This window comes from Anser anser, assembly GCF_964211835.1.
Source record: "Anser anser genome assembly, chromosome: 1".
Taxonomy (NCBI): Eukaryota; Metazoa; Chordata; class Aves; order Anseriformes; family Anatidae; genus Anser; species Anser anser.
Genome location: NC_139720.1, coordinates 35869151 through 35897140, shown reverse-complemented (window position 1 = coordinate 35897140; position 27990 = coordinate 35869151). Strand labels below are relative to the sequence as shown.

The 27990-nt window shown below is 38.5% G+C and overlaps 1 protein-coding gene across 5 annotated transcripts in view; it reads right to left on the bottom strand.

Moving 5' to 3' along the window:
- The window catches only part of USP15 (ubiquitin specific peptidase 15), a 74112-nt gene that overhangs the window by 17523 nt on the left and 28599 nt on the right, over window positions 1-27990 (bottom strand). For 2 of the 5 annotated variants that reach the window (XR_014571271.1, XM_083794996.1), the window contains exons 6-8: window positions 25711-25772; window positions 15196-15279; window positions 4736-4880 (exon numbers count right to left, since the gene is read on the bottom strand). Coding sequence is in view for 4 of the 5 variants with exons in the window: in XM_083794996.1 (XP_083651122.1) it covers window positions 4736-4880; window positions 15196-15279; window positions 25711-25772 (291 nt within the window). In the remaining variant the exon portion in view is untranslated. Of the gene's footprint in view, window positions 1-4735; window positions 4881-14368; window positions 14424-15195; window positions 15280-24995; window positions 25148-25710; window positions 25773-27990 lie in introns of those variants that run through there. The other 3 variants (XM_083794998.1, XM_083794997.1, XM_083794999.1) reach the window with 3 other exon arrangements.

Genomic DNA, 27990 nt, shown 5'->3' with positions numbered 1-27990 from the left:
ACCTGATCTAGTGGGTGGCATCCTTGCCTATGGCAGGGAGGCTGGAACTAGGTGATTTTTAAGGTCCCTTCTAAATCAAGCCATTCTGTGATTCTATGAACTAACCATAAAAGGAATGCTTTTCAGCTTTCTGAAGACATTTCCTGAAATACTCCATTTCAAAGTTCTCAACAACTGTTGTTCAAAAGTATACATAATCATAGTGATGGCAAAAACAAAACAAAACAAAACAACAACAAACAACAAAAAAATTATAAAAAACATATGAAGTGTTTTTGTTTAAAAAATACTTTAATCTTTTCCTATTTTTGCTTCACAAAGTGAAAACTGTGAATTCTCAGGTTTTCACAGCAAAAGAAAAAAAAACTTTACCCACTAAGATCTTAATACTATCATCACACAAAAGGGCAAAGCAATACATAGGAAAGATCCACAGGTGGCAGTACAGCAATACTTCAGAAAATGCAATCTCAGTGCTGGGTGGGTAGAACGAAGAGCAGAGAAAAGTGGGAGTCAGCAGAAGTGGATAAACTATTCTTTGTTTCTGTTCCAGGAAGCTACATTGAATATACTTCAGCACTGACTGAATGGAAGGGATCAAGACAGAGCTTTTGCAACAGAACGTACATGAATGTAACTGGAAATTATTCCAGCACTTAAAACTCTACATCAAACTATTTAATGACAGAGTTAACTAGTTCCTTAATCATCTTTGTCACCTTTCAATTGCTCCATTATGTCCCAGTCTCTCCTGTACTGGGGAGCCCAGAACTGAACCCAGCACTCCAGGTGCGTCTCGTCAGGGTAAAGTGCTGAGAAGAGGACAAGGCTCACCTCCCTTGACCTGCTGGCAGTGCTCCTCCTAATACAGCCCAGGAGGTTGTTGGGCTCCTTTGCCCCAAGGGCACATTGCTGGCTCATGCTCGGTTTTTCGTTCACCAGGACCCTAAGTGCTTCTCTGCCAAGCTGCTTTCCAGATGGTTGGCCTCCATTCCTCCCTCAGTGTGTACTGATGCCGGGGGTTATTCCTTGCCACGTGCATGACTTTGCATTTCCTTGTATGAAACTTGATGAGGCTCCTGTCTGCCCATTTCTCCAGCCTGCGGAGATCCCTCTGAATGGCAGCACACCCATCTGGTGTGTCAGCCACTACTACCAGTTTTGTATCATATCTAAACTTGCCGAGGGTACGGCATACTCCATCATCCAGGTCAAAGACTACAGCATCCAATATTCCCAAGCACAATTCCCTTGTTTCCAATCAACACCCCCCCCTCTTTGAGCCCATCCCCTCTTTGCTTCCAAGATCAAATGTGTTCACAGCGCTTTGGCCATAGGTGTTACACATTACTAAGCAAGCACTAAATACCTTTAGCCTGAATAAGCAAATGTTAGCCCGTTAACAGTAGAAGGCAGAAGTAATGGCAAATTAACACAGTAAAATCTACAGTTTCAGTGTAACTGAAAACATAATTGGAAAAAATGCAAAATTTAAGTGGTTGCAAAAGGAAAAAGACAGTAGACTTTGCAGTGTATGAAACTGTAGCATGTTAATAACATGTCATACTCCCAATAAAAAGCATTTTCATGGATTTCTTGGATAACATTAAACTCTGAAAAATCCTTTCCTTGAGAGATATAGTAGATAGAACCGAAAGATACGTCACACTTCCTTGCAAAGAAAGCTGCCAAGTAATGCATTTGAAATAAATGTACTGCCAAGGACAAATGAATGGTAGCAAGCCAAACTAAAAGCTGCATTGCTCAAAAAACACGAGTCCTTTTAATTTTCTTACCACAGCACTGTCTTGTGAATCAGCAAAATTCTGTTTATTCGCTTACACTACAGTTCCTTGTAATTCTTATTTAAACACTCGATTCTTTAGATAGAAATGAAAAGCAATGAAGGCTGGCTTGTTTTGGAACGTAAACATCAGAATATATTTTCGAAATCCTGTTAACACAGTGGGATGCTGATGTAAAGTGTAATAAGCTGTATAAGATACCTAAGCACAATAACCCATGCTAATCATTCTCACCTAAAAGTTTTTATATCTACATGTATACAAATTGAAGCTTATCTGTTTTACAATCAAAATTAGCTTTGTTTTTAATCAGTCTAGCCTGATAGAGAAGTTTCATTTAAAAAGTGTTTTGCTACGTACTAAGAATATTCTTAAGCCTCTAAGTTGATTCTGACTCACTCACTAGACACAAGAATATACTCTTAATTTTTTACTTTATAGTAAGTAGTATGATGATGCAATTCAATAATCAAGAGAGGTTACATACAGAATTTTATTCATAGAATCACAGAATGGTTGAGGTTGGCAGGTACCTCTTGAGCTCATCTGGTCCAAGACCCTGCAAGGACACCCAGAGCAGGCCACCCAGGACCACGTCCAGGTGGCTTTTGAAGATCTCCAAGAAGGAGACTCTACAGCCTCTCTGGGCAGCCTGTGCCAGTGCTCAGTAAATAATGTGCCACTTGCACAGTAAATAAATGCTTTCTGATGTTTAGACAGAACCTCCTGTTTTCCAGTTTGTTCCCACTGCCTCTGTTCTCAGCACTGGACACCACTGGTTCCGTCTTCTTTGCATTCTCCCTTCAGGTATTTATACACATTGACAAGATTCCCCGAGGCTCCGCTTCTCCAGGCTGAACAGTCCCAGCTCTCTCAGCCTCTCCTTATAGGAGAGGTGCTCCAGGCCCTTCACCATCTTGGTGGCCCTGTGTTGGACTCTCTCCAGTATATCCAGGTCTCTCCTGTACTTGGGGGGCCGAGAACTGGACACAATACTCCAGGTGCAGCCACACCAGTGCTAGGTAGAGGGGAAGGATCACCTCTTCCACCTGCTGGCAATACTTTGCTTAATGCAGCCAAGAATAGCATTAGCCTTCTATACCATTAGCTTTCTTAGTGGAGAAGGCACATCGCTGGCTCATGTTCCCCTTAGTGTCTACCAGGATGTCTACATCCTTGTCTCCAAAGCCGCTTTCCAGCTGTGTAGCACCAAACAATTACTGATGCCTGGGGCTTTTCCTGCCCACATGCAGGACTTTACACTTCTCCTTGCTGAACTTCATGAGATGCTTTTCAGCACATTTATACAAACCGTGGAGGTCCCTCTGGATGGCAGCATGACCCCCTGGTGTATCTTCCACTCTCCTAAAGCGCATTTCTGTCTGCAGCTACCTAATGGGAGGCTATGGACAATGTAGAGCCAGACACTTCTCAGAGGTACACAGTGACAGGACTACAGTCAATGGATGCATGCAGAAGGCTGGACCTATGATCATTCTGAGATCCCTTCTAACCCAAATTATTCTTTGATTTTATATACAAAAAAAGATAGAAAACCTACATAGGCTATGTATCTCTGGAACATTTCTTCCTCTGAACAAATTTCAGCAACTTCATAAACTTAGCTTACAAACGTTATCTGAAACTACTTCTTTCCTGAACAGGCTAAAGAAGAAATTCAGTGTAAGTCAGGAACCCCTGTGATGACTACGGAGATTAAATATGAAGTATGCTTGGTAAAGACCCAGGATCCTTATACTCAATAGGAAAAAACATGAAAAAGAGTTTAAATACACTTCACAGTTTTTTGACCTAAGACTGCTTTGGTGACAAAAACTTGAGTTCCAGAATTAAACAGAAACAAGCTAAATTATTGGGTCTTCCTGATCATTAATGAATTTAATTTAGAGAAGAGAAGGCTCTGGGGAGACCTCATAGCAAACTTCCTTTAAAGGGGGCCTACAGGTAAGATGGGGAGAGACTCCTTATCAGGGAGTGTAGTGACAAGGCAAGGGGTAATGTTTTTATACTAAATAAGGGTAGATTTAGACTAGAAATAAGGAAGAAATTCTTCACTGTGTGTGTGGTGAGCTACTGGCGCAGGTTGCCCAGAAGCTGTGGGTGCCCCATCCCTGGAGGTGCTCAAGGCCAGGCTGGATGGGGCTTTGGGCAACCTGGTCTGGTGGGAGGTGTCCCTGCCCATGGCAGGGGGGTGGAGCTGGGTGGGCTTTAAGGGCCCTTCCAACCCAAACCATTCTGTGATTCTGTGATTATCCCACTGCAGCTTCCACTTTAAAAAAAAAAAAAAAAGTAGTCATTTCACTTTTTTTTTCTTGTCCTGGCAGGAGTACAGGTATACTAGTATTTCTATTGCAACCATAGCAAGGAAACTAGCTTTTAAATTCCTGTAAAATATCTCATCTATGAAATAGTGACTATTCAAAGGACAGGGGTGATGCGGAAATACATTTGAAGGTTCTCTCCATGTTAACCTGTGCACTAAAAGCCCATAACAATTGATTAGAAATTAAGGCCTAGTAATCCACTGGTCATCTACTTTTTGACACCTTAGCTCTACAACCAATACACTAGCATATCTCAAAATGAAAAAGTATTTTTCAAAACATGCCTGCATGGCAATCATTACAAAATCAATGAATCCCACTTAAACGTTCATTCATCTAAAATGCCAGTCAAATCTCTTTCTGACAGTGACGACTTTCCCCACTACAAGAAACATGGGAAACAATGAACGCAGCTACATAAATCAGTTTTCCCAATACACAAATATAGTTGTATTATTTCTCAGTATTGATCCTATCCTGCTTCTTAATGGAGTCTTTTAATGTTAGTTTCCAAACATGGCAAGATATAACAACATATTTGTTTCCAAATAATAAGACAAGCTCATTTTATTCTAAAGTACATACCTGAATTGCTGAATTCATGAAACATGTATTCCCCAAGTTACTCAGGCCACATAGGCCTGGTTGTTCATTGTGTCTTCCTGGCTCTGAATAATCATAATTCTTATAAGCAGTATATGATGGGAGACAATAGTTTGAATTTTTCACACTGTAAAAAAACAAGACATGTTTTAAAAATGTAAACATGTACTCTCTATAGTACTTCCACACATACAAGTACATTAAATGATGACAAATTTTAAAGCAACTTCTGTGAAAAAGAAAGGATTTAAAAAAAAGTTTAAAGTTGGTAATTACATTAATTTCAGTTTAAAAGTCACCTCTGCAAACAACCAAAATCTAATGTACTGCAATAACTGCAATTATTACATCCCTACCCCTTTTTGATTGGAGCAGCTTCACAGCTTACTCTTTTCTTCGTTGCTCCATCAAATTTAACACACTCAGACTTTAGACACCACCAGCAGCAATCAATCATTTATGTCTCTTTTGCATCCTGCTACTGCAAGAGAGCGAGGACAGTGGGAATGTGAATGCAGAGTTACAGGTGAGAGCTGAGATTTCCAAGGCCACTGTGGCATAGCTGCCTCACTGCATCAGGCATTCTATTTATAGCTTCCATGCTCGGGCTGCACAATCCAGCATGCAAATGCCGGAAAGCCTTGAGAGGTAAAAGAATGCACAAAGTGCCTTGTAACAATTTCCTTATCGATCTCTATGACACATCTACTTGGAAAACCTGGACTGAACTAGATAAAATAAGATTCAAAGCAATTTGCTTCCAGGTGAAATCATGCAAATACTAAATACAGAAGAACCCCCCAAGAAGTAAAGTAAACATATTGGAGAACACTAGAAAAGCAGAAGAATCTTGTAAGAGGATGCTCTGCAATATCACAGATGATTAAAACAAACAAACAGAAAGGTTAAACTCTTCCTTAAACAATTTCAGGCACTGACCATACTTAAATCTGCTTGATAGCTTTGGCTAAAGTTCGAGAGCATTTCTGCAGTCACTGAGCATTGTTCACATTAGAAGAAATGCGAAAAAAATCTGAAAGCTAAATGTTAAGGATGACAGGGAAAAATACACAGTGAAAATAATCAATCATGATAAATAATTGAGATTTATAATTTCAGAAGTCTGAGGATGCAGCAGTGTCCCTTGGTATATACTCCAGCCATTATTCCTCTCAATAGTGTAACACACTTTACATCCACCTGCATTCCAGCTGTCCCCACAGTGGATAATTACTCACTTTTCACAAATACGAGTTGTTTTGTTTTAATCACAAGATTTACTGAAAATTTCAAACAGAAGGGGAAGAAATTTGCCCCATATTTTGATGGCCTCACAAACCTGTGTAGTTTATAGCTCTACCATTCCTTGGAGACATTGTTCTCAAACTTTTACATCTGACTGTTTTTATTTAATAGTTAACTTTCTAATCCATAGGTATCCACACCTCCCTTTTCAATACTTAAACATTTTCTCCACTCTCTGTCTTGCCCCAAAACTGGCTAAATGGCATTTTGTTTACTGGCCATCCTCCATGCAAAGCTCCTGTAAAGTTAGTTCTGCCCGTTCAATTTAAGATTAACTTCTATCCTTCTTACCTAGTTTAGAGAAGATATTTTCTGAACTCCAGGGCCCCCTTACCCTTTTCAAGCTTGTTTCTGTGGTCAGCCCTCCCCCATCGTTAGACCAGGGTTCATCCAGGGAAAAGAGAGACCTTCTGTCTCCCCTCGGTAACTGCAGCCCAGATACTGCAACCAACCCCAACTCTTTTAAACTGGCAGCCTCAGTTCCCCCAGGAAGAAAAAGCACAGTCTGGTCACTGGTGCAAAAGGAACACGCTCCTCACAAACTGCACACATACAGGGTACGTGGCAAGCCTCTACTCTCATCCCTGCTTGCTTGCTGCTGCTTTCCGCATATGACTCAAGGAGCATGCATTTCACATGGTTATCAGGAGAGACCTCTTTGGGAACTTTAGGAGCTTTATCGGTTTAGTAGGGATAATAAACATTTTTTTTTTTAAACTCTCCTTTTTTCTTCTCTACATCTCCCCCAACCCCCAACTTTAAGAACCATTATCTTAGGAAGGAACTAAAAAGCTATGAAATGCAACTGATGTCTTTTGGCTATAGTGCATTCATGTGAAAGATTTCCTTAAATTAGCTGAGTAACATCATAATATTGTAATTCAAGATAACTGTAATGCAGACAGATCCCCAGTGTTTGGTCTGCTGTAAGAAATATAAACTATCAGTGTTTACTTAAAATGGAAAGCCATGCCTATCTCATATTCCGTACTGGCCCACAGAAGTACATTTCAGGGTTTTAGAGAATATGGTTACCATATTCATCCCTTGAGTCAGGTGTATTCATTTATTTTTCTTCTCAGGGAACAAATAGAATCACAGAAAAATTAAGGTTGGAAAAGACCTCCAAGATCATCTGGTCCAACCATCCCCCTACCACCAACGTCACCCACTAAAGCATGTCCCTAAGCACCAGGTCCACCCTTTCATTGAACACCCCCAGGGACGGTGACTTGACCATTTCCCTGGGCAACCCCTTCCAATGCCTGACCGCTCTTTCTGAGAAGAAATGTCTCCTAATTGTTTTAATTGTTGAAGAGTAGGGGCATGACGTTTCCCTTTTTCCACTCAAAAGGGACATCGCCCGAATGCCAGGATTTTTCCACTATGATGGAGAGAGGCTTGGCAATTACATCAGCCAGTTCCCTCAGGACCCTGGGATTCATGTCATCAGATTTCATAGACTTGTACCTGTTTATATTCATCAGGTGGTCTCAAACCTGCTCTTCGCTTACAGTGGGTGGGACTTTGATCCCCCAGCCTCAATCTATAGGTTCAGGGAATTGAAAGACTTGGGAAGCCCGTCTACCAGTGCAACGGAGGCAAAGAAGTTGCTGAGTACCTCAGCCTTCTCCATGTCTGTTGTTACCAATTACTCAGATATAGAAATTCACTCCTAATATAAGAAATTAGCCACCCATAATTGCTTACACACTACTATTTTCACCCGTCAGTCTATTTTCATTAATGTTAAAGGCGCATGGTGGCCCTCGGGGACTACTCCTGTCACCCCAGTGCAGCAGCCCGAAGGGAGCTGGGTCCTCTCGTCTTCTTCCTCGAGGCTTTGTGTGGAAGGGATGCCACCTCTTGCACAAGGGCTGGGGGATGGGAAAGAAGCACTCACGCAACCCCTGAGAATCGGCAACACAGTTCTTTATTGCCGGGACATCTTGCCGGTAAGCCTGCACGACATCCATGGTGTTTGGTAGCTCCAAGCTAATGCTTGGGATGGAGCCTGCGCAATGAGTAGGGAGCTCGCCGGGCACTCCTGCAACGCTGCTGGTGCGCTCTGATGGCAGAGAGAGAAGAAATGCCAGGGTAGTCGCAGGTCTGATCTGGCCGAGGTGGATCCACTTCCATTGGCTCCTCCACATCTTTTGGTGGATCCATCTCCATGGGCTCCATGGTGTTTGGCAGGAGGATAAGCCAGTCCTTGCCTGGGACTGCCCAAACAGGACGCCTTGCATCTGGAATGTTTTCAGGCCAGGGTGCTGAACCAGGGGGTCGTCCAGATCCATGCCTAGATCCCATGCCACCGTCCGGTTGATTTCCATGCATGGGTTCGACACTGCCATCTGTTTTATGGCCATGGCTGGGTCCCGCACTGTGTTCTGGATGATAGGCACGCCTGTGCTCCACACGGCTGTCCAGCTGACGCTCCTGCCTTCGCTCCACACCATCACTGCACCGATGGTTAGGCCCAGGCCCCCTGTCGCTGTACGACTGAGGGGGCGGCCTGTTCCCCGCTTCGTTGCAGTGCCAGTGGTACCGCCTGTAAGTGTCTGTGGGCTGCGTGCCAGAGGTCCCCTGAGCACTGGTGTCAGTTGTGCTGCGGGCGCTATCCCTCTGCCCACGACACTTCTTCTTGTTAGCTGCCTTCCTGCTCGGTGCTTCCTTGGACTGCATCGCTGTCCTCTCACACCGAGGAGGCTGCCGCTTGCCTTACTGCTTCTGGTCGTCTTCCCGCCACACAGGCTGGCTGCCAGAGGGCCCAGAAGCTCAGCGAATGGTGGGCCAGCTGCAGGGGGTCTGTTTTATAGGGCCCGGAGCAAAGGTGGGGCAGTGGTGGCCACTGTGACCTCAGCAAGCCTCTGTGATGGAGTGGCCCATGCGTGGCCAAAGGCGGCTTCATTGGGAGTGGCCTGGAAGATGCTCTCACGTGGAAGGAGGAGGAGGGTTGGGGGAGCTGAGGGCCCCTTTTCTGGGGCTGGCTCCCCTGGGCCATTTGACTTGCCAAAGAGAAAGGCTGCCCCATGCAATTCTGCCTCAACCCATTTTTCTCCACATCTCCAAGGGTTAGAATCTCTCATTAACAAAAGAAAACAATATCAACAAAACCAAAAGAGACCAATCCAAAAGGCTAAAGCAGTCAAAACTGAAGTACCCATCACGACTGTTAATAACTTGCAAAAGTTTTTACTGCACGTTTGGAATGTGACAGTAAAATTCTGCAACACGCACGTGGTGTGGGAAGAACAGAAATTACATTCAGAGTCTGAGTCTGGAAATTTGTGCCTGAACAGGGAAAAGCAAGGGATGTGTTTAATCAACAGGCTCAAGCACTCTCTTCTTATAAGAGAGAAAAGGACAGCACTTAATCTTGATAACTCCTTACAAATCACAAGTGAGGAATAAAGATAGGACATCAGCATTCCTCAAGATGGAGAAGAAACATGAAATGGAGTTAGAGTGAAACATGTCCTTTACACACACGCATGTACTGTGTAGAGTACAACGTGAGTGCACATCTAGTGATTTCCCTATCTGCACTCCCAGTTGGATAACTGGTGTCTTATCTATGTGCCCTGCAGCACACCTTTTATAAATCATATCCTTGATCCACCAGGGGGGAGTTAGGAGCTTCAGCTGAGAGTAGGGTCCTCTGGTGGGAGTCGTTAAATACTCCTCACCCTCTTCGTAACACAACAGCGTTGAAACACATAAGAGGAAGGAGAGTGAAGCACTAAAAGGGGAAACCTTTGTTTAAAAAGGCTTTCGCAAAGCCACGAACAGCAGTCAGGGTGTCTGATCAGCAGCCTTGTGCCCCCAGTAGGAAAGACAAAGCAAGCAAGGTTGGTCTTGTGTCCTAGTCTGCCAGGGCAACAAGAGCCACACTGAAACACCCAACTGGATTTCATTTTAAATGGGAGCAAAAGTGGCAGGATAATGAGGAACTAAAAAATTCTTTCCCTGCAACTGGACATCGGAGTGGGACTGAACTCATCCTGGAGAGCACTCCCACCTTGATCAGACAAGAAACAAACCACCAGCACCCTTCTGGGGCTCTCCCCAGCCTTGGGGATCAGGAGCCAGACTTTTTGCCTGATTCACAGGCATCACTGTGGTTTTCTATAAAGAGCTCATCCACCTGTCCTGCCACAGCTCCCAGGCAGTGCCAAACACTTTCCCAAGCTGATACCAGGGCTGTCACCAGAGGGTGTGGAGGAATGAAGCCATCCATGGACTAGGGCTTCTGGAAAAAGGTGTTGGCCCACCTCCTTCAAAACAGGCTTCACTAAGTGGAAATCAGTTCTGGGTCAATCAGAAAACAGGGATCAACACTTCGGTCATTGTAAAGCTTTTGCAGCCTTCAGGGAGATTCTTGAAATATTCGTGCCCCATTCACATCAGACAAAGATCTTGCATCTTCCCTGCTAGCACCAGTTCCTGCATTGAACTAGCAAAGCTTGGAGGATGAGTGCAGGCAGCAGCTATAGGAGAAACAGCACTGAAAATAAGGATATAAGGGAGTGACCTGCAAATAGCAGGACTTTTATTCTGCCACCACAAATACTGGCATTCAAATGACCTTATCAATAGCACGTATGTTCTGGAAAGTCTTCCCAGCACAGGCTGAAGCTTAAAGGCCACAGGAACCCATTTGATTATTGCATGCAACCCTACAGTGTTAGACCATGAAATGCACCCCAGGCTTCCTGCATCAAACATTCACAGCTCATGACTGAGATAGCTCATGACTTCTTCTCAAAAGGCACCCAAATCTTGATTAATAGTCCTTTAACTGGTGAATTAACTGTACTACTTGATTTAGGAATTAGTCTGACAATCATAATGGGCATCAATGGACTGGAGAGGATATCAGGAAGCCCATAAATCCCTTTTCTTTTTGAGTTAAATACCACATACATGCAGAAGCTTTCAGGTTTCAGTGATATTTCATCCAAACTCATCAAGCAAAATACAGTGCCTACTATATGCAGGAGACCAGGAGATTTCTCTTTATAGCTTTTAGAGTCTGTAAACTTCATTTTTTCTATAAGTTATTTTTGTTTAAACTACCTTGTGTTTCTTTTCATTCCTTTAAGACTGGACAAAAATACAGGATTAATAACAGCCATTAGTAAATGGCTAAGAATGGAAAACAAGTAAAGATGAGAGGCAAGTCTACATAAACTATTCAAACAGAAATGCCCTAGAAAAAATAACTTCTCATAATGTGCCCCCACATCTTCTTTTCCTGAAAAACCTTTAGAAAGCTGCCTGTAATGAAGGAATAATGCACGGAAAAGTAAAGGGGTAGTACAAGAATGGAGGCAATCAAGTGAGGGTAAGAATGGAAAGAAAATACTGATGGCTCTTAAAAGAAATTGCTGCTCAAAAAACAAGGCAAGACGTGGAGGTGGGGGGAATCTTCAGACCCCTGAGCAGCTAGCCAGAATTCTTGGAGTAGTGAAAATGGTAATACAATGTCATTCAGAAACCTACCTTCATCTGTAAATTTATAAATTTTGAGTTGAATGTCCAACAGTTGAAATTACTTTTATGTACAGCCTTTGTATCATGCCTTTAAACCTCCCAGAAAATTTCAGATTATGATACAGTAATGCAGAGCACCCATTGTATAGCTGGAGTTCTGTGAAGTGTGCCTACAGTACAGAAAGTTTGGAATAGCATCGCTAGCTTTGGAAATGACACAATTTGACAGTGCAGTGCTCCAAAAAGAATGCGAGCAGCAAGAATGAACTCAGAAGATGAAAAGTTTGGAATACTTACACAGCTCTATAATATTTCAACCATTTTAACATATTGCCAATGTGTTTTTGTGACCAATCACTTTAACAAATGCATAATTAGGTTCTATCAGTTTTTTGGAGATGTAGAAGTGCATGTCACTATGCAAATACTACTACTGTCTTTTATATTTTTCATGATCATCTGGAGAAAGATGATTAAGGTAGCATTCTCATCTATAGTTAAAAACATCACTTTCCCCATACTATTTGCTTGTGTGTCAGGTACAACAAGAAGAAAGTGCTTCTACAGATGATATGCAATTAACGTTTATCCATCTTTAAATTTATACTTCCCCACCTAGAATACTGCATACAGCTCTGAGGCTCCCAGCATTAGAAGGCCATGGACCTGTTGGAGAGAGTCCAGAGGGGGACCACAAAGATGATCAAAGGGCTGGAGCACATCTCGGGTGAAGACACGCTGAGGGAGTTGGGGTTGTTCACAGCCTGGAGAAGGTTCCAGGGAGACTTACAGTGGCCTTCCAGCACCTAAAGGGCGTCTGTGAGAAAGCTGGAGAGGGACTCTATCAGGGAGTGTAGTGATAGGACAAGGGGTAACAGCTTTAAACTAACAAAGGATAGATTTAGATTAGATATTAGGAAGAAATTCTTTACTATTGAGGGTGGTGAGGCTCTGGCACAGGTTGCCCAGAGAAACTGTGGCTGCCCCATCCCTGGAGGTGCTCAAGGCCAGGCTGGATGGGGCTTTGGGCAACCTGGTCTGGTGGGAGGTGTCCCTGCCCATGGCAGGGGGTTGGAGCTGTGTGGGCTTTAAGGGCCCTTCCAACCCAAACCATTCTGTGATTCTATGATCGGCAATTTAAAACAAACAAACAAACAAAAACCCAAAACTTTATGCTATATTCTACTTTATAGAAATGCATACCATATAAAGAAACATGATGCTTTTCAGAATGTTAACAATTTTATTAACATGGCCACTCTATAATGACTGCAACAACAGACTTGTGAAGTACTATCATCTCTAACTATCGCTACACATAACCTGCTGTTTGCTTTTTCTGCCTCACAGATCAGCTTTGTCAGCTGAAATTATCTTCAAAAACAAATGCTGGTATTTTCTTAGAGTCACTGTGTCTTATATCCATATAGAGGTGCCAATGGATCTTAGAAAGCCACAAATGCCTGATTTTGCTTTTGTACTGAATATGATGTGAAATGTAAAAGACAATAAAGGCATAAACATGAAAATAAATTCCGGGCAAAGCTGACCTAAGTAGTTTTTTAAGAAAGCAGCGAAAAGATGATAGCATAAATTAAAGTACTTTCTTAGAAAAGGAGGTATTTAGGAGAAGAGTAGAAAATAGAAGAAAACTGCTCTTAACCCAGAATTATGTAATTAAATACATGTACTTTTTGAAGACAAAAGTTCTTCATGTAACAGTACATAGTATATTGATGGATATGACTTCTCTTTTACTGACCTAGTCCATCCTGAATATACATTCTGACAGAAGTTCTGCTACAGATTTTCCTGTATTATATATTTTAGCAAATTGTAAATCTGTGGATTTTTTTAAAAAATATATTTTAAAAACTCATCATAAATAGATTATTGCATTATAAGGAAAAATACACGCTTCTGAATTGAGTATCTGCTTTACATAACTGTCAGATATACAGTGGTTTGAGTTACAACAGAAAAACGGCTGGTGTTTCGTAACACTATAGAGCACACACACCTAATTTCTAATTTAAGTTTTCTGATGTTATACTTAAGGCACTTCAAATAAACAATACCTCATCAAATCTCAATTTTATATCACTTCCTTTTAAACATGCATTTCTGTTGAAAATCCTCAAATTGAAAAATAAAAACAACAAAACCACAACCAAAAACCACAACCACAGCTCCCATTTTGGCTTGAAAAGAAACCAAAAATTAAAATCAGCTAAAGCAAGTGGGGAAACTGTCTTTAAAAGCTGCAAGAGCTGGCAACAGGTTTCAAACCTGCTTCCTAGAAATAACTAAAGCATCACTACAGAGACGCTAAGTATAAATAAAGAAAAAAATGCTGACAATTCAAAATGTGATCTCACTAAGAAATAGTGACTGCTGAGCTTCGCTTTTGGCATTACAACTGTCTTTTGCATATGCAATGGGGGAAAGAGCTTAGTTCTCAGCTAGAGGCTCAGCTCAAGTCAAGTAATTTTTCAGACAATAGATACTGTATACTTTTTATTTACTACACACTCACACAGAGTACAACAGACAGCAGTTAATTACATGGATTTCAGCTGAGACTTGGGGCTACTCACAATTGGTAGAAGCACAAGTGACACGTCACCCCTTATGAAAAATCACTTCTGATAAATGCAGTATTTAACTGGAAGATACTGTGTAAGATATTTAATATTTGTATCACCTTTTTAATACTTAACATCTTCATGTTTGATCACATAATGCATGTTTGGAAAAATATTTTCAATTTGAAGGAATAGTAAGAATAAGCCTCTTTAATTTCCCCCAGCTTACATTAGAGATGGATGCTTTCTTGCGTCAAGTATTTGAAAGATGCTCTATCAAGTATCTGTTAAAGTGAAATAATTCCATGTTTTTCTATATTCACCAACTTTTTACAGTTGCCACATATAAAAAAAATTACACATTAAGTTGGCCACTGGAATATGAAAGCTCTTCTTTTAGATTTTTATCATAATCCTTATAAAATTTCTATTTTGTCACAGAAAGGAGAAAACCTTTGAAAGTGAGAAGTCTCTTTTGCTAAGCTTCTGTACATTGCAATACTTAAGCACATCAATCGCAAACAGATCTCTGAAGTCTCCTAGCACTAAGACACAGAATTTATGCTGCTGATAGTTAATCCATGGCTATAATTACTATGACAACCATTATAGCTAAAACAATTCAGCTACTGTGGTCTCAAGTCAGTGTGTGCTATCATACATGCTGCCATAATACCTTAGAATCAATAAATAAGGGAAAACCCAACAATCACAACTGCAAGTTTATACTTTTTTGCTCCCCACCTAACACTAGACAGTATAATAATGTATTTTTGGAAGGATAAAAATCTAAATAAAGTCTTCATATATTTTCTTACAGTGCTCAGCATTGTATTTAGCATCTGAGGGCTAAGAGTTACCAAACATTTTAATTGAGTTTTGTTTCCTGCTATCATGCTTTACAACACCTACACTGCAAAATAGTGACCAGTAACAATTCATAATCCAAATACTGTCCAAACAAATCAAAATTCTTAAGCTAGGTAACATGGAAATCTGTTTATATCACACTGGGGTGATTCAATTAAATATAGTTTTTAAGATATATTTGCTTACTTTCTGTTGTTCATGTTGTTATAATTATTTGATAGAGATGGAGAGATCTTTGGTAAAGTTGAAAAATTGGATGCACCTGGGGACCTTTAAAAATATGAAAATGGTAAATTAGATAAAAATGCTGAGATATTAAAAACCTTGAAAGCAAGCTAACAAAAGAACAATGCATATAAACAAGCATGGAAAAGAAATATATATATTTTTTAAATGGGCAAAGCACTAAAAATACTCATGACACACATCTCTCAGAACCCATTTTTTAAAACTTAAAAAGTTTCACAGTTTCATATCATGTTGAAGAAATAGTGCTATTAAAACAAAAAGCAAACAAAAAAATCACAGACCACTGTGCTAAAAAAAATGCTTTCAGTTTACAGTAAGACAACAGATATTTTGATGTTCTACAACCTAGAATGCAAGTCTTCTAACATAAAAATTTTAGGGATTTTTAATTTAACCATAAACGGACGTTGAGATGTGACATCGAAATGCTTAAGACACATATTCCAAGGTTAGTTTAACAGCAGCATGAAACCATTTCATTAAATTTGCCCTATTAACATTGTTAAAAGAACTCCAGGATATTATGCAGAATATTAAGTAAGCCTTACAACCTCTTTAGCCAAAAGTAGTATCATCAATGCTCATCCCTATTGGTTAAGTAATTTCTTCTTAACTATAAGAATACTGAATATTTCAATCATAAAGACCCCCTTAATTTAACAATTAAATACAATACACAGCAACGTTGCTGACTTTTTCTGTTTGTTTTTTCCTTTTCTAGATCTTACAGAAAACCATGGAAAAGGCTCAATGGTTTTTAGGCATCTTCACGCCTTTTTTTTTTTATTACTTTTTTGTGGGCCCTGTGCAACTCCAGCTGGGTTGGATAAAGCTCCAGCTGTCCTTGGAAAGCTTTGAAATACATCTCACAACATTAGGACAAGAAATTCTGCATGCTCAGGGTATTTTAAGCACATTTGAAGCACTAAGCTCTGCAAGGAGATAGACATATTTACACAGGGAATTTTTCCAAGTACATTTTCACATTTATTTTAAACTTTTTATTAATAAACCTCTCCAAAAGAAAAGCTGTATTACCACATGAAGAAAAATGTTACTTAAAAGCTTTCCTGTAGATTTCCATTATCAATCTAAATCCTTTGAGCATTATCTTCAAAGAAGTAAAATACACAGACTATGTCCACAAGATAAAAATCTGAAGTTAGTTTAGTCCTATTTGAATTCAAGACAAAAGTTAAATTATGCACATTCGTTATTTTAAAGAAGGTATTTGAACCGAGTCATTTTGAATGGAAACCTAAATTTTCAGAACAAATTTGAAGCTTTTTCTGTAATTTAAGCCAAATTCTAATGCAATATTGTTTTAAAGTTCAAAACTTGATGCATAATAATTGTTGTCTAATGGTTCAAAGAAACCAGAATAAATTACACAAAAATCTGGTTTCCAGCCAAAAACTAAAAATAATTTGTTTCTTAGAGAAACTGACAGTTGCTTTACTCCTTGCTGTGATGCTCTGCCAGTATGATAAAATATCTAGTTAAAACTCAGCATTCGCTATCAAATATGAAGTGATGACATGTAAAACAGTAAGAGATTCCTACAACCCTGAGGTGTGCAGCCTTTCTATTTGCTTACAGCTGCTTACATTGCTAAATCCTATGCACAAAGATGAGTGGAATTAATTCATAGCTCTTCAGAACTTTTAATACATTTCAATGCTTGTCGGAAAACTTGTTAACAATATTGGCAGAAGTCCCCCCAGTCACTAAAAGGAAGATGAAAACAAGAATAACAAAAAACCCTGAAAGGACAATAAGCACTAAAGCTGAAAGTACTGCCCTACCTTCCGTTCCTTAACACTGTATAAAAAGAATGACAAAAGTATCCATCAGAAAAATAAAAATAAACAAACTGCAACAACTTAGGAATTTCCTAAGCAAAAATGAGCCATCAAGCGTACAACAAAAATTCAACTCTGTTTTAAATACAAGGTTCTACGACAAAGTATATATTCTTTTAGGAGTATGCTAAATTCAATGTGTTAGTGTTAGTGTGGCATTCAACCACCACCAAAGATGTCTAAACAACATATATGAGCCAGAGCATAAAACGGTAAGCAAAGATGGAAAAAAAATGTTTCCTCTTAAGTTCAGCATTTCTCAACTGTATACTTAGTAATCTGTGTTTCTGGTAAAAAATAAAAATTTAACTCCAAATATACTAGATTAAATGATTAAAGTTAGTACAATAACTCTTTCCTGCATTTAGATATAAAATAAACCCTAGATTTTCTGTGACTGAAGTGGCATTATTTGCATTATTGCACTATCTGTACTTATTGAGCGCGTTTTGACATCAGTAGACGTTATGTATATGATAAAAACATTTGTAATATAAAGCAAGAAATAAAGCAAGAGCTCCACAGTAATTTTCAAATCTCTAAATATTTCAATGTTTGATGTAAAAATCATTCCATCAGATTAACTACTCACATGTATTTAACCTTTGCTTCAACAGTGGTATGTGCTTTACTTTCTTGTAATCAACTATACAAAAATTGGACTCTGTTATTGAGTCTAAAAGAATTCTGTATAATTTTCTTATCTGTGTCATTGCTAGTTAAATTATATTATGAAAATTGAATGTGATCAATGAATACTTAATTTTACTCTGAAGTTTAAAGGATAAGTTAATATGTTACAAGTTGTATGGACTTCTTAAAAGCATGCATCATGGTTCAAGCCACCATCTTGGAATTTATTTTGATCTTATTATAGGACACAATTACAAAGAGATAGTTGAAACAAGCAGTATTTTGGTCTCTTTTTTTCATTCAACTTCACCCTACTGCATGAAAAAATCAGCATTAACGAGTTCTTTCAGCATTCTCTCTCGTACAACAGAAAAAAATAAGAAGAAATATGACAATATTTATCATCCCTATCTCAAAACTTTGTAGATATCTATTTAACATAGTAACATAGCCAACAATTGAACTCAAAATTGTAGAAGAATGCTCTTTTATCCACTCTGGTGGGCAGCTAGACTATGCTTTCCAGACTACACTCTCTTCCATGGCCAAGCTACCAGAAAGATTCTCAGTAGCAAAACCAGAGCAATTCTTGCTCTGAATTTCTGTTCAGTATGCATAGAAGACAACAGTTTTGGCTAGAATTCCTTGCCTAAAGCATTTCGGACTTATTGGCAGAGTACATTTTATGTTTAACACACCCTAATGTATTAGACTGTACCAGTGAAATGAAGCAAGTTCCCTGAAAAGCCGAAGACCTGTTCTCCAGTGCCTGCGTATCAGCTACAAAGCCATCTTAACTCTTACTGTTAATATGAACCATGACTTCAGTCTTCTACAGGCATATTTTCAAGAAGCACTTTGCAAAGAACTTACTCTGTTCATTCATATTTACAAGCACATCTTTGCAGACATACACATGTGGCTCCTTGAAAACACATAATCAAGCAAGCAATAGAAGACCACCATCAAAATTAAAAAATGAAAAAGAGTTGAGGAAAAAAAATAACCCAGGCACAGTGATCTCATTTACCAGTTATTCTGAAAAAAAGAAAACATCAAGAGTGAGTGATCAAATCACAGCATTCCTGTAATAGCAGAGGCTCTGCAACACTTGAGGGGAATAAAGCCAGCCGGAGCGTACTTAGGGGACAGGTCTGATGAAGAAAGAGGCAGAAGATACAGATACTATAAAGGCAGGAAAGAATAGCATGTGTACCTCATGTTCCTCTCCTCACAGCCCCCCCCGCAATCATAACCTATTCTTCACTAAAGCTTGGGTTTCAGAGAGACCCTTTCAGAGGTTTCTGAGTTTTGCACTGTGCCCGATTTCAACACATTTTAAAGTGATTTTTAAACCTTTGTAAGGCACAAGCATATATTGCTTCTTTAGATACTCTACTGTTGGTTAAAAACACTAGGGCACTGCCTAGCAAACATACAAAATGCGTATGTTCTGCAGCAGAATGGTACGTATTAGTAAATGCAAGATTTTCCATAATACATTTGGCAGTATTTGTCTTTATTGCTAATAACTGAACGTCCTTTCACAAGGACAATGCTGGAGTTACATAAAAACATACAGTCTGAGATCATAACTGTCAGTCTAGTAAGTATATAGGGGAAGACTGCTATGTATTAGTAATTTGAAACACAATTGTAGTAGTCAAATTCTCCCTATAATAAAAAGCAATACCCTTTAAGAAAAAACCTTTAGCAGGAACACAGAAAATTCTGATTGCCTCAAACCAAATCTACCAGCAGTGTTCTAAGTAACTGTAATTTTATTATGTTAGATCAAATTTCTGCACATAAATTCTAAGACAACATCCAGAAGAACAAGGTAAACTAGTGAACAACATGGAATTGTTTAGACTTCAAAAGAGTTTTGTGCTGGGCTTGTCTTTCATTGGCTTATCATAAGAGCTATCTTAATTAAATGGTTTCAGCACAAGTTATACCCTCTTTGCCCAGTTCATTTAAGTCAATTGACCAATTCAGAGCTGACACAACAACTAGAGACACCAAAAAGAACAAGATAAAACTCAAGTATTAGAATTAAGATCAAAAGCAAGTCTCAACGATCTTTGTAGGTCCCTTCTAACTTGAGATATGTTATGACTATCTCTGCATGGCATGGGACAAACAGCCACCTTGTTTCTCCACTCTCAAAACAGACTGAGTGGTAGGGCAATAAATTATAATGTAAAATGATTCAGTACTGCTTTAAAATTGATATAATAGGCTATAATGAAGATATTAACTAATCACTTGAACAAGTGATAAGCAAATACATCATTTCATGCCTAATCCAGATCTGTGAAGGATTCGTGCAACTTCTCTTTTCCTGGACGAATCCTGATCAGTTGAAGATGGTCAACTGTCAACACTGAAACAGTCAAAAACCTGTTCCTTTTTGGCAGACAAAAGCTGGTATTAGCATCCAGAGCTCACCACAAAAAGTCAAAGACATTGAAACTAGTTTGATACACAACAGCTCACCTACCAGCATGAGAAGGGCAAGGAGGTAAAGGACCTTACAAACTTAGTAACTGAGGATACAGAAAAGTTACTGTAACCCCCGTCAACAATACACACTAGGGGAAGAATGGAAGCCCACCATCTGGAAAGCAGTTGGCAGAGAAGCACTTAGGGTCCTGGTGAACGAAAAACTGAGCATGAGCCAGCAACGTGCCCTTGGGGCAAAGAAGCCCAGCAACCTCCTGGGCTGTATTAGGAGGAGCACTGCCAGCAGGTCGAGGGAGGTGAGCCTTGTCCTCTTCTCAGCACTTTACCCTGACGAGATCTGGGCTCCCCAGTACAGGAGAGACCTGGACATATATTGATCTGGGTATATATTGAAATACATGAAATTCCATCTGAACATAAGATTATGTTCACAAAAAGAAAGTGATTAAACAATCATTTTTATAGCGCGAGTGGACAAACACTGGAGTTGGTTGACCAGAGAGAGTAGCTGTGGATTCTCCACCCCTGAAGATAGTCCAACTCTGACTGGACACAGTCCTGGGGAACCTGCTCTAGCTGCCCCTGTTCTGAGGACGGGGACTGGACGAGATCATCTTGTGAACTCCTTCCATCTTCAAGGACTCTGATTCTGTGAAGGTGTGGTTATAACTAGGCTGACATAGGATTTAATATCTTAAAGCTAGCTTTAGTATTTTTATCCTATTTCAGTTTGGACTATTCTCTTCTTACAAAAAATACCCCACTACCAACAATTAATTCAGTTAATCGTGTTTCTTTGGGAGTATGAAAGATTGATATTTTAACAGGCAGCAACCAAAAAAAAAATTGAGTTCAGGGCATGCATTTGTTAGAGCTTCTCAACCCTGTATTAACTGATATTAATGACCATGTTTGTTAAACTAACATGAAAATGTCTCTGTTGTACATTACCAATGTTTGATGTTTACCCACAGGGGCACAGACACATGGTTATTGCAGTTGAACAAGTTATTATGCATCAGCAAACTGCAGGCTAGCTCTTGACTGGCAGAAAAGCTCTTGCTTTTACAATTTAAGACCTAAAAGTAAGTCCCCAGTTGCCAGCTCTGTTCTCCACAATTATCTTTCTCCCGGCAATGTCAGCAGAAAGGCACACCTGTCTGTGCATCGACTGCTTTGGGGAAAAACACTAAAACTCATGGTTTTAGATACTTTCCATTCCAATACACAAGCAGTTTTTCTTTTGAAGAATTATGGATATTTGCTTCCTAAAAACTTAGGATATGCAATCGTTAAATTATTTCAGAGGGGATAGCTATTTATCTTTTATTCTTTTTTGTTTCTGTAAAAAACATACAGAGAGCCAGCTCAGAAACAAAACAGAACAACAACAAAAATCAGTTGAGAGCCTTTAGTGATTATCCAAGATAAAAGCGTGTCGTTTGGAAACAGAAACCACCTTACCATATGACAAAAATAACTTATTTTAGAAAGAAAAATATAGGATTGTTTCTAGTTTCAAATTTTTGTATGGTCAAAAAATCAACGTATTCCCTTTTACATAGAAATGTATTAAAGCTAACAGCACTCCATCTGTAAATCGTGCAAAGTAGCAGCTAGCTATTTGGAGACTTAACTCCACAGTGATGTCTAAAAAAGCAGGCCAGAATTAAATTTATTACTTTTATTGTCTACAGATATATATATGATAAATAGGAAATTCTTAGGCTTTTGCCATGTAAGAAGCATTTTTGAATTTTTGAAGAACCTGATGGATTTAAATTAATTAATGCTTGTTTATTAAGTTTTCTAGGAAAATGGCATACAACGCCTTTCTAAGATTAGAAAATAAGTTTTTACTAAATAGTCTCTTTCTATGTTTCTCTAACTTGCTTTTATATATATTTGCATATAAACAGATAACAACGTCTTAAAAAACTATCAGAAAGCTTGTCCTGGCTATTCATTCGGTACCTAATGGAACTTCAAAGCTTAAGTTCATTTCTTCTCCTTGTCTCGTTTTGGAATCACAGATTGTATGAAGATTTTAATTGTTGCAGTTTTTCCTGAACACAAATAGTTTGGTTTTGTAGTAAAGTTGCTTCAGTTATGCAAACTACAGCCTGAGATTTTTGTTATCTCAGTTCAAAACATGTCAATGACAATAAACCACTAAAATATTTTTCCACACACATTCCAACCCCCGCACCCGTGAAATAATTTTCAGCAGAAGGATACAAACACACTGAGTTAGTTTAACAAAATTTTCTGCAGAACTATCCATTAATGCTGAATAATAGCTATTTTAGGAACGGATGACAGTAAAGACATTTGAAGAGAAGTCACTATGAGCTCACTAGAAACAGTTTCACAGAAGCCAAACTTCCTGAGCAACAAAATCCCAGTAGCTGATACAAGCAGTTGATATAAACAGAACCTTGCAGAGTGCCAAAAATCCAGCTGTTCCCAAGGCAGAAGACTGACCCTGTACACATTCTAAAAAATGTACACTGCATTCAGATACTTCCAGACAAAAACACATTTTACAAGCAGTGTTAAAATATGAGATAATAGCAGATATCAGTAGACTTAAAAGGTGAGGGCTTTTTTTTTGGTTTTGTTTTTTGTGTTTGTTTTTAAAACAGGAGGCGTTGCAATTGCTTCCAAAATAACCTAAGTTCAGAAGTTAGAAGAACAGTACACATAAAACAAATCTAAGCACTGACAAGCCCGGCCATAGAGCTGAAATTCTCAATTGCACAGCAGTCTCTCATCCTATATAAAAACAATCTCAAGCCTAAAATCAATTCCTCCAAGTTCCTTTATAAGAAAAAAAAAACAATTGTTTTGGTAATAAAAAGCTCACTAATAAGTGAGCTTGTAATCACTTGTACTGATTCATTATGAGAAAATCAGAATTATTTTCCAAGGTGTTCTTCTCTATACCAAATTGAGGTCACAATTTTGCATCCTTCAAAGTATGTTCTCTTGCTGCAGGAAAAGATGATCATGCCTTTAACATGTTTCTTCAGGAAAAAAAGCCTCCCTTCCATCACCTACAGTAGGTATAAAAGCTGCCAATAGAAGCAATCAATTTAAAGACTGCTTGTTACGCTTCTGCTAAGAAGAAAAAGTCAGGGGAAATGTGCAAAACACCTTACTATCTCATTTTCAACTGTCACCACACAGGCTGTGCTGCCATTCAGAGGGATCTCCACAGGCAGGAGAAATGGGCAGACAGGAGCCTTATCAAGTTTCATACAAGGAAATGCAAAGTCATGCACGTGGTGAGGAACAACCCCGTCACCAGTACACACTGAGGGAGGAATGGCGAGAGCCAGGACTATTCAGCCTGGAGAAGAGAAAGGCTCTGGAGGGGATCTTACCAATGTGTATAAATACCTGGTGGTAGAGAGACCTCAGTGGTAGACACTGAAAGGACATTTCTTGCAGATGCTCCAAACCTGACTGGACACAGACCCAAGCAGCCTGTTCCAAGGGACCATTCTTTGAGCAGGCCGCTGGACAAGGCTATATCCAGACTTGCTTCCAACCTCGGCTATTCTGTGATTCTATGAAAAGCTCACATGACGTTCTGAAAATGATCCTGGCCTTTTCAAGCATTAGAAATATTTCACATTTTCCAATACTCTACATTTTGACCTTTTTAAATATGGCATTTTATTCTCTGGACTCAGAAATTATACTTGCAATTTGTACTCTTCTAAAAGAGGCACTACGAAGCACTACTCCCAGCTCTCAGTGAAATGTATGTACTCAATGACAGGACTGTAAGAAGGTGCATGGGGGCATACTATTACTGATGACAAACTAATACTAACAATCCCAGTGTATCTCACACAGAAGACTCAAAAGCAAGTGTATTGTATTTTTACCCTTTTAAACATTTATTATATTTTTTCACAAAGTTTTAGACAGATGTAAAAACCTTGTCTCATCACTGCTTGTTTACAGCTTCTATGTGAATCTACTATACATTGCAAACCCTCCATTATTACAACGCATCTGAATACCAAATGTCAATGTTTGTGACAGTTGCCAAATCTCAGAAACATACCCCCATTTCACAGTAAAACCATTCACCCTCATTTTCCGATTTACTTATAAGCCTACTCCGACACCAGAACTTTCTATAGCCATTTTACTTGTCCCCAACCAAAGATTTTCCAGATGATATACATTAATTTACATACTGTTTCTCAACGCCTTCTAAAAAGCATAACGAAAACTTGGCAGAATCAAAGCAGTTACCAGTACCGAGAATATCTTGCTATCAAAACTTTCAAAAGAAGCCATGATACTCAGTTACCTAAATGCATATAAACTTCAAAATCTACATTTAAAATTTGACTAAGAACTTACATTTTAACTAGATGCTTTTTGAAGTCAGAGATTAAACTTCTATTATTTTGCATCCTATTCTTTCTGGTGCTCTACATTCTCAATTCTTTTTGTCATATCTTGCTAAGCAAGATTATACTGTTCATATTATGCTTAAATTGAACAACTCAAACTTCATTAAGCAACTTAATATAAGCTGTTGCTCCCAATAAGTGCTTGAGATAAAATGCCAAAAAGATTAGGAATCTCTGCCCTTCAAATGATAAGCAAAGATTCTACAAAAATGTCTTAAAAACAGTGAATCTCATTACATAAATTCAGAATAAAAAAAAAAGAATAAAATGAACTTAAAAGAACTTTTCAGTAAAATATATGCTTGAGAACCCATCAACAAAGGGGAAAAAACAGTTGACTATTTGTATGGCTGGTATCCTGCAAGTTTACTAGAAGTTCCAACTGTTCTTCAAAACCTATGTATATGTCAGAAAACATGATTTAGAAGTATCCAGCTAAATGAAAAAAGCCACACTTAAGTCTTCTTCTATTTACTTGCTGTTATCAAGGTGCTGGTCATAATGGCAACAGAAAAAAACAGAAAAGAAAAATAACATCATAATCTGTAAATTGATGACAGCCCAACAAAGAGCAAAAGCAACATCCTGGCAATGCAGACTGAAATTCAAGTAATGTTTGTGTGTACACATTATGTGCTCTGGAGATAAAAGGACAAGATAGTGATGAAAACATTTACACGTAAGAAAAATACAGATAAAATGCATGCATCTATGTTCTCCCAACAATTACACTTGAAACAGAAATCTAAAATAAGCAAAGTTTTACAATTTCCTACTACAGACATTTTTTCCCCTATTTTTAAACAGAACAAAGTGTATCACTGGCCTAAAGCAACAAAATTATGCAATGCATATGCAGGAAGTCACCGTTTTTATGTTATGTTCTATAATGCACAGCACTTAAAACAAATACACTATTCTGCATTTTTTCAGCTGAAACATCTAAATGTTGATTTTAAAAATAGAATGCCACTTTTAAAACCAGCTGTGTTTTAGAGCAAAATAACATGGGAAAATAGTTAAGCTATAGCGAACGTGACAAACTCACAACTTACTTAGGAGTTGAAGGACCTCTTGGCCATGTTCCATCCTCATTCTTCTGTTCTATCACCAGTACCTACCACAAAAAAAAAATAAATTGTAAAAACACTTTGGGCAACTTTCAGCACATCACTTAATATACCTCAACAATTTTAGAGTAAAATGGCGAGATCTTAAAGAGGTCAGAAGACCAATCTAAACAGAACCTATGAATTTGTAGAGATCATGTTTCTACAACAGCCAATCAATCTGTTAAAGAATGGAACCAAAGGAATTTTGCCTCACACAACACAGGTAGGTAAAAAATAAACAAACAAACAAAAACAAAAACATTTTCTGCCTTGATATTCTGAAAATCACAGTCTTGAGGGTTTTTTGTTTGTTTTAAGAAGCACTCATCTAACACTGATTTTCCAAACAGGACAGTTGTCTAATGAAATTCATTTAACTCAAGTTGTTATTGGTACAAACGGGAGCACAGAACACTCAGTCCCAAACACAGGCAAGTGCCATTTGAAACGCCTTTGGGTATTTGAGATATCTGCCCTACGCTGGCAGACATGACACAGGACCTACAAAAAGCTCATGCCTTTCTGGATTGACAGCTGGGATAGCCGAGATCATTTGAAATGGCAACTAGATTCCAATATTTGAACTGAATCTAACTCTTAGTTTTCAAATGAAAATAATTCTCCCTAATTTTATGCTGATATTCCAGGACACTAACTGCCAAGCTATATCTTTGTGTGTCTACACGCAGACATACATACACACATGCACTTGTCCTCAAAACCTTACATAAATCATGCTGCCATTTGAAGGTGAAATCATATTTTCAATCTGAACACATTAAGACATGCCACTGAAAACCAGCCTTCTATCATGAATAATTTTCTGTCTGGAAGATAGTGGTTTGCTATCTTTGGTCCTGAATGCTAAAATAATAATAAAAAAAACTACCAATATTTCCTTTTAATTCTCAGAAACTACTAAATTGAAGGAAGATGCAGATGTAAAAGTTCAATGGAATCCTAAAAGGCTCACTTCAGAAACAAACTGAAAAATTCAAAACAATTTATAGGTTATAATTACATGGTAAAAAATAACTACTAGATTAGATAGACTAATAGAATAACTATCTTTAAATTAGGAGGCTTGACAATAAAAATAACAACCTTGTGTGTCAGCAAGTACAACTGACCCAAACACATGCTCTGACATGGCATTTAGCATTTTCAGAAGCCATGGTTAAACTGTTTTGAAAAATATTTGTTCTGCTGAAAGTACAGATGTCACCTGCAGATCTTTTTATGGCTATATTAGACCATGCGTGCTTCACAGTTAATGTTTCACTGGAATAGAGGCTATTTGCATGTTTTATCTTTGACGCAAATCTTTATTGGGTCCTTACAGCAAGACCTCTGCATTGTGAAAATTAACTGTGTGAGGGTTTAAGTGTGTGCGGCATGAAGTTAAAGGGCACAATAGTTCAAGCTGTTATTTTGGTGCACTGATTACTTACCTTCCATGCCATAAAAGAAAACTGAAGCACAGCATAAATACTGCTGTTGAGTAGGCCAAAGCCAAGTATTTCAAGGTAAAAGGAAAGATTTTAACACAATCTTGTCTACAATTACTGCCATCAAATCTTATCAACTCATATTTTGCAACATGACTGCATGAACCACAGCTGCTGAAAAAAACCCAACTTGAAGACTAAAGAATCAATGTAATCTGAAAAAACATTCTGACGATAAAATTCTTCAGTCAGATCACATTTATATTTGTACAGCTTTACTCTCATTTGTAAAGTTAAAATAATTATCTTGTAAAAAATCTTCCTATAAAGCTATTTTTAAGGGATGATGGAGTCTCATGCAAAAACAGGCTTTTGAGCTCTTATCTCTATAGTTCTTATCTGAAAGATTTTTTTCTTAACTTCTTTCTGAAATCTGGACACTGGAATTCGAGTCTTCTATTATCCTAAATTTAGGTTTCATTGTAGGAACATATCCCGGATCCTAGGAACATTTTATTTCAGGTTTTTACCAAGTTCAAGTCAGCAATGTAACATTCATTTACTTTTAATTTTATAGGAGTGTTAAACTCACCTTTAATTATGCATATACACCCAAAGACTACTTTTACTTTAAGTTGTTTAAAAAAAATCCTCTAGCCCTAACACCATCTATTAGGACAGGAGTTAAACGGCACTTAAAAAGACAGAAAATTTATTGGAATGAGCTACATTTTCATAAGCAAAAAATAAACATATAAAAAAAGGAAATATTACA